The 7,227-nt window shown below is 33.4% G+C and overlaps 1 protein-coding gene across 1 annotated transcript; it reads right to left on the bottom strand.

Annotated features, from left to right (window-relative positions):
- Window positions 1-2,316: 2,316 nt before the first annotated feature.
- Window positions 2,317-6,539, bottom strand: LOC120274147 (probable D-2-hydroxyglutarate dehydrogenase, mitochondrial). The gene is made up of 7 exons (XM_039280906.1): window positions 6,453-6,539; window positions 6,060-6,168; window positions 4,854-4,959; window positions 4,623-4,708; window positions 4,410-4,535; window positions 3,594-3,690; window positions 2,317-2,755 (listed from the first exon to the last, which is right to left on the bottom strand). Exons 2-6 carry the CDS (start codon window positions 6,135-6,137, stop codon window positions 3,595-3,597), a joined length of 492 nt encoding a protein of 163 aa, XP_039136840.1. The 5' UTR covers window positions 6,138-6,168; window positions 6,453-6,539; the 3' UTR covers window positions 2,317-2,755; window position 3,594.
- Window positions 6,540-7,227: the final 688 nt, after the last annotated feature.

The following is a 7,227-nucleotide window of genomic DNA, read 5'->3' as shown; positions in this document are numbered from 1 at the left end:
CCAGACAAACAAGATTCTAGGGATGCAAATTCACCGAGACAGAAATAATAGGAAGATTTGGCTTTCTCGAAGACTTATCTCGAAGAAGATCTTGCGGCGGTTCAACATGCAAGATTGTAAAGCCAATTTCTACCCCACTTCTCGTTAATTTCAAGTTATCCTCAAGTATGTGTCCTAGCGAGTGAAGAAGAGAGGATGGAGATGTCTCGAGTACCGTATGCATCGCGTGGGAAGCCTAATGTTTGCCATGATCCGTACAAGACCCGGACATTGCACATGCGATAGGGGAGTGGTAAGTCGGGTATATGGCGAATCTCGGTCGAGAGCATTGGAGTGTTGTTAAGAGGATTCTCAGATATATAAAGGGAACCTCAGATGTTGCATTATGTTATGGGGGATCTGACTTTACTGTCAGTGGATATGTTGATGCTGATTATGCAGGCGATCTTGATAAAAGCAAATCCACTCATCGGATATGTGTTCACACTAGCGGGGAGGAGGCTGTGAGTCGGGTTTCAAAACTACGATCCCGACCATGGCTACGTCAACGACGAGCAGAGTATCCGGCGACTACACAAGCGATAGAAGCGAGTGTGGTTGAAGATGGTGTTGGAAGAACTCGGGCACAAACAAGAGAACATCACTCTATATTGTGACAACCAGAGTGCATTGCATCTTGCAAGGAATCCAGCATTTCATTCAAAGACAAAACATATCAGAGTTCAGTACCACTTCGTTCGTGAGAAAGTGGAAGAAGGTACAGTGGACATGCACAAGATCTATACCAAGGACAACCTAGCAGACTTTATGACAAAAGCAATCAACGCTGACAGATTCATATGGTGTCGATCCTCTTGTGGTCTGACAGAGACGTAAGCAACATCGAATGGCAAGATAGAAAGAATGGTGTGAAGATCTGATTGTCTTTCAATCAAATCTTCAAGTGGGAGAATTGTTGGCTAAAACTATCTCCTACAAAACTTTGGCCCTAAACTAATTGCTCAAAACCATTAGCCCAAAACCAATGAACAAATCCATGGATTATAAACTAATGGCTTACTTAAACCATTAGAACCTAAACCATGATCTTAACCCATGGATTAGTGCCCACATATTAAAGGAAAATGGTGGTTTTAGTTGGCCTATAAGTATGGGAAGCTTATTCTCATTCTAGACACAACCTTGAGTGAAGAATCAAGTGAAGAAGTGAGAGTGAGAAAAAATTAGAGAGAGAAGAAAAGTGTGGAAAAAAATATTTTGAGAGTTAGTCCAATCTTCTAGTATAAGAGAGAATTCTGGTTTTCTCCTTGTTATTAGAGAGTTTGTAACTTTTGCAATTTTCCCACTTAGTAAATTCTTCTATCTTTGCCCGTGGTTTTTACCCTAATTGTTTAGGGGTTTTCCACGTAACATCTTTGTGTTCTTTATTTTTCCAGCATTCCTTTTATTTATTTTACTGTTGTACTGCTCTATTCGATCCTACATTTTACAACATAATTGGTATTAAATTTTCATACCCCACCACTTGTTTTTCATCCCATTAAACGACTTCAGTCTTTCTACTGCATAAGAGAATGATCTGATTAAGAAAGTTGACATTGTTGAGGATAATATCAATGCACCAAATGTGGCAACTTGACAGAAAATCCAACCAAAGTAAAGAATGAAAGAAGAAAAGATGATAATTGAATGGTGTAGAAGAATCACTTCTAGAGAAGAGAAGTTGTCTCTTAAATATTATTTCTCTCACTAGGTGTAAATAATATTAAAAATAATTTTTTTTTTTTAAGATACAATATCAATTAATTGAAGAACAAACTTATACTCTTTGTTTTCTTAAGAACTCACATGAAAAGGTTAAAGAAAGAATGACAATGTTGAGAAATTTTCTTAAAAGTTAATTTAATTAATACAAAAATTGTTATTTTCAAATGCTTGGAGAGGGCATTCATAAAGTCTAGAAACCCTCTTAACGGACATGAGTACCAACACTCACAAACCAAATGAATTTGAATATTATTTCTCTCACTAGGTGTAAATAATCTTAAAAAATAATAATTTTTTAAGATATAATATCTACTAATTAAAAAACAAAATTACACTCTTTTGTTTGTTTTCAAACTCACTTGAAAAGGTTGAAGAAAGAATGACAATGTTGAGAAATTTTCTTAAAGATTCATTTAATTAATACAAACATTGTTATTTTTAAATGCTTGGAGAGGGTATTTATAAAGTCTAAAAACTGTCTTAACGGACACGAGTACCAACACCCACGAAGCAAATGAGTTCGAAAACGTTCAAACACAGCCACGAAAAATTATTTTATTATTTTTATTTTTTGAAATATTTATACAAAAGCTAACCCTTGTAAATCTTTGCGATCGCCACCTATTTGACCATATAAGTATATTTCTCATTACATAAAAGAAATTATCAAAATACCATTTAAGTCCAATCAATGTAGTTAAGTCAACTAAGATGATTTGGATATAACCAAACCCAACATAACTCTTGCAGAACTCAATCATAGATATGTCGCTAAGTTTCTTATCACAGTTCACTCTAACTAGCATAATCTTCTTCTTCAGCTATTGAGATAATAGTACATGAAGTTCGGGAAGCACGGCAATTATCTTATGAATTTACTTCATCAAATTTATGAGTATCAGCATGTTGTCCGTAATATGAAGAGAAACACTAAGGCTCGTTTACAAATATGCCATCCTTTGCAGCAGCTAATGCTTTGCTCAGAATCCTGGTTTTCAGTAATTAAGAGAGAGAGAATTAGGAGTACAATAACATAATAGATGTATTATTTATAATCTCATGCATATTTTTTTTATTATAGAAATATAAAATGGCAGCATATACAGATGAATGCACTTGTTTCTTTCTCAAAATAACAAGGATAGAAGAAAGAGCATAATGAAATGCCCTACACGAAAGATATGCACAAAAATTCCTAGGTATCTCTTGGTGGAAGTATTTTAAAAATTCGGCTATGAAAGATATGCACAAAAACAATCTCCTTGAGTCATGCACCAATTTTTCCATATATTTGAGTTGCAGTTCAAATACAGGCTGCAGAATGAAATTTCACATGGAAACAGTATACTAAATTCAGTTGTCATAATAAACAATGCATGTTGGTAATTGTTTATAATATTTTCAGTTGATAAAATTTAACACAGGAATCATTGAGTGGCTGTAGTATAAAGAAGCTATGATTTGAGACAGTAGTATATGGCAAAAAATAAAATTTAACATACATAAAAATCTTCCAACAAATGTCCCAACTTTGAGCTACATAAGGAAATTCATTGCATATATGTAGACCTTTGGCATATACATTACATTCAATAAAAATACAAATTTTCTGTGACACAATTTAACAACTTTTCTGCACAACTAATGAGATTCTGAAATTCTTTTATTTCTTTATATAAGGCAGAGTTCATTCTATGATCTATTTTCTAGTTATGGTTATTTCTAAAATCTATGTTTAATATACCTTGATTGTCATTGCAACATCTTCACCTAATCAGAATATGAATCTGTATTCTATTTGTCCTACTCTCTGTGAAACAACTTACCTCATATATCATGGAGAATAGATTGAGGAAGAACTTTGTAAGGATTCATTATGCCATTGGGGTCCACTAACTTCTTAATAGAAGCCATTAATCTCACCTGAATACATAAGTAGCATATAGAACATTAGATAAATAAATGTCACAAAGTTTGCACCATAAGTTCTTAAACATAAAATAATCTTCTATCTAACCATTCTGGTGATTGGGAAAAAGAAAAAGAAGTGTTCAATGTACTTTTACATTAAAATTCACCCAAAGTTCTGGAAGAAGGCTCGAGTTCAATGTTCTAGCATAATATAAAGTGAGCAGGCCAGTGGCACTGACTAGCAAATTTATTTTTCACATGTGATAAGAGCAATGTATGGGGCGCATAATACTAATCTAAAAATTGACGCTTTAAATTTTTTGGAAGTGAACTAGGTAAATGATAGTTTAATCTGTCACATGCAGTACTGCAGACTATATATCAGGAGTGAAGTCAAATGGAATTGATGTTCAGATTTCATGGCATTCGCCAAAATTACACTCATATCCTCATCCAAAGGACCCTCTAAGTAAATTATTTCATCACGTGTTCCAAGTAATGGCTGTGACATCCAAAATTTTCTATTTAATCAGCAACAACAAAAATGTGAAAGTTTAAAAATCCTACATTATTAGGCTAGTAGTATTCACCACATTACAGAAGAGGTTAGTTGCTCAAATCCTACACATAACGGAATCTATTATATATTCTTGAAGTAATAAAAGCCAAGGAAAGGTAATTATTATCATTGATAATTTAGGTGTGAAGGAAAAGGCCAGGATAGCAATTACAGTTTCTGTAGACTTGCTGTAATGAATTTTATCAGCTTTCATCAGCCCTATGCCATGCTCTGCGCTTATGCTTCCCGTATGTGCTGCTGTCCATTCATAGACAAAGGGTTCTATCTGAGAAAAGACCTGCAGCATTCAGAATGTAGACAAAAGCATTCATAAAACATCTATTTTTCCATAAGATCTGCAAAAAATACAGCAAGAAGGATCTACATTGTCATCATAGTTAGGCGTTGAAATATTTAGGTGTAAGTTACCATCCCCAAGGTGACCATATCCACATACCTTCGCAGAACTTCCTGATAATGTGGTTTAAAATATGTAAGAAAATATTTTGTGTAGTTGATAAGAGGATATTGAGATTCAAGGTGTTCAGATCCCTAACAAAACATATGATTATAAATCTCACTGGAATGATAAATACAGAGAAAAAGAGTCAACAACCAAGCCGAAGTTGCATCTGTACAACAATGTCATAGAGTTTTTCAACAGGCAATGACAAGTCATACTTGTAGACGGCTCCAGCTTTCATCAAAGCTTCTGGTATACCCTGCAAACAATACAATTATCATAACATTTACTTCAAGATTGGCATTTTTAGCTTAGTAAATTATAGACTGATAAAATGCCCTTATACAGGGGAAAATATGCAAATAAATTAAGTCCAATAGTTAGAATAATTAACGTCCTGCCTTCCTTTAAACAAAATACAAACTTGAATTAGTTAAGTGAACAAAATGTAGATCAACACAGAGTTCATTCAGTATATAACATGGGTCACTCACATTTTTTTGTCATTAGTTGCAGTTCTTTTCAGTAATGACCATTTTTATAATTTATGGGAAACATAATCACATAATAGCATGTTGATTGATTGTTTGAAAAGTTATCATGCAAATTTCAACGCATCAAATGTTTTAAGAATTTAGTAATATGTTAAAGTAAGATCTATTAAATCACATACATCACTGGCTACTTATTCCAATAGATAATGGCTTGCTGAACCAACTACACTAAGGATCTAGGCCATTTTGCAACAAATCAAAATGGCACAGAAAATCAGCCGACTTATTAATTAACTAAAACTTAACTTCTTTCAAGAGTATGGCATAAATAGCAGGTCTGGTGCCAAGTGTAAAGACAAAATAAATCATCAACTACAATTCAAGCTTAATTTGAACTTCAGAAAGAGTAGTCAACATTCAGACAAAATTCTTTAACATCAACCTCTAGATTAAAACTTGCAACTAAGCAATTTGCAAAGACACATTTCACAATCATCTAAACATTAACAACCACAAATTCCTATGCACTACAATTTATGTATCCTCCTACCTGAAGCATATAATTTGCTTTCATGCGCTCACTCACAAAACTGTAACTAGTTATTCAGACATGAAATTTTGCCAAAGTATCCAATATTTTCTGCCTGATTCTGAAGGTCATCACAACATGCATTTTGGTTGTTTTAACTGCCATGTGCATATGCACCTTAGAAGAAAGAAACACTATCAAAATTAAAATAAATCATATAAATCATCCTCACTGAAATATTTGAATATACTTAGACAAAAGAACTGCTACGATCGGGGTCTTCAAAGCGGTAATTGAAAAATTACGCAATTCCGAGCCATTCATAAAATATTTAACCTCTCTAATACGCCAAAAAGACGATGCTTGGTTAATATCCTGAGCTATAACACCATCTGAAATAAGACCTCCTTCCATAGAATTAACCAGGAAAGTTTCAAGTTTTGCTCTGCACAATGCAATGAAAGCAGCAAACTAGAATAAGTTAGCATTTGCTGCCTAAGAAGATGCAAAATATTTAGCTAATTAATTGAAAATAATAATAAATAACAGGTCTTGTGTTTACAAGGCATCACACCCATCAAAAGGCTGACATGAAAACAAAACATGCATCACACCATGTGCAAGAAACATACAGATTCAATAAATTTATGCCAATCAAAGCAAATAAAAGAGCGTTTTCTCAGACAAGTAGCTATTCAGGCCATTATTCCTTTAATGAAGAGAGCATACCTCAGTAGCACGACTTGATCTGCACAAGTTTCAGTTTTCAAACACGGTCTACAAGTAATTGCTACCCTATGAAGAAATAGTGAAAATAAATGCCACACTCAATTGTCAAAAATACCTTGTAACCCACTCTAATTTTATTTTACTTGCCACCCCCTGAAACAATCTTTCACATTTTAACTTGGGTGATGATATATGTAAATGAAAATTTTACACCTTTTATTATATAAAATCTCCTCTATCATGTATATCATTCAATATTAAATATTGCTTTTTTCTTAAAAATGAAAAAAATAATGGATATTAAATGAAAAATAAAGAGCCTTCTCATGTCATAAAACAAAATATTTTATATTAAAATCAAAACTCCAGTGTGATGAGTAAATTCAAACTTCACTAATTTCCAGAAGGCACTAACAAAAATTACCCAGATAGCTAATAATACAATAGAAATTCTACTATTTTACGCTAACATGAAAGCGCTTGTACTAATCTGTAATAATTGACAATCGTAATTGAACAAAATAGTCACTAATTATTTAGCTAAAATAATGTCTCACTATATAGAAATTTTCAAACAATAAACAAATTTTGAAGTTCCACATAACAAACCACAAGACCATAGAAATATAAGATGATCTGGTGTGGTGCATGTTGTAGTACAAGAAGAATATACCCCACTAGAGATGAAGGCCTTGATCAACAACATCGCCTACAATAACTTCCTAAGCTGAAGGCTTGATTGGGCATCCCTTGCAGCAATATGTGAAAAAGCACA

This window comes from Dioscorea cayenensis, chromosome 12 (assembly GCF_009730915.1).
Source record: "Dioscorea cayenensis subsp. rotundata cultivar TDr96_F1 chromosome 12, TDr96_F1_v2_PseudoChromosome.rev07_lg8_w22 25.fasta, whole genome shotgun sequence".
Classification (NCBI taxonomy): domain Eukaryota; kingdom Viridiplantae; phylum Streptophyta; class Magnoliopsida; order Dioscoreales; family Dioscoreaceae; genus Dioscorea; species Dioscorea cayenensis.
Note: the sequence above shows the minus strand (reverse complement) of the source record. Positions and strands in the feature narration are given on the sequence as shown.

Bases quoted from the DNA above. Each gene is read 5' to 3' on its own strand.
- LOC120274147 (XM_039280906.1), bottom strand. From the start codon at position 6,137: ATGGAAGGAGGTCTTATTTCAGATGGTGTTATAGCTCAGGATATTAAC. The intron at 4,536-4,622 runs GTAGATCCTTCT...TGAATGCTGCAG, and splicing joins CGCCTAACTATGATGACAAT to GTCTTTTCTCAGATAGAACC. The intron at 3,691-4,409 runs GTAATTGCTATC...TTATGTATTCAG, and splicing joins ACAGCAAGTCTACAGAAACT to GTGAGATTAATGGCTTCTAT.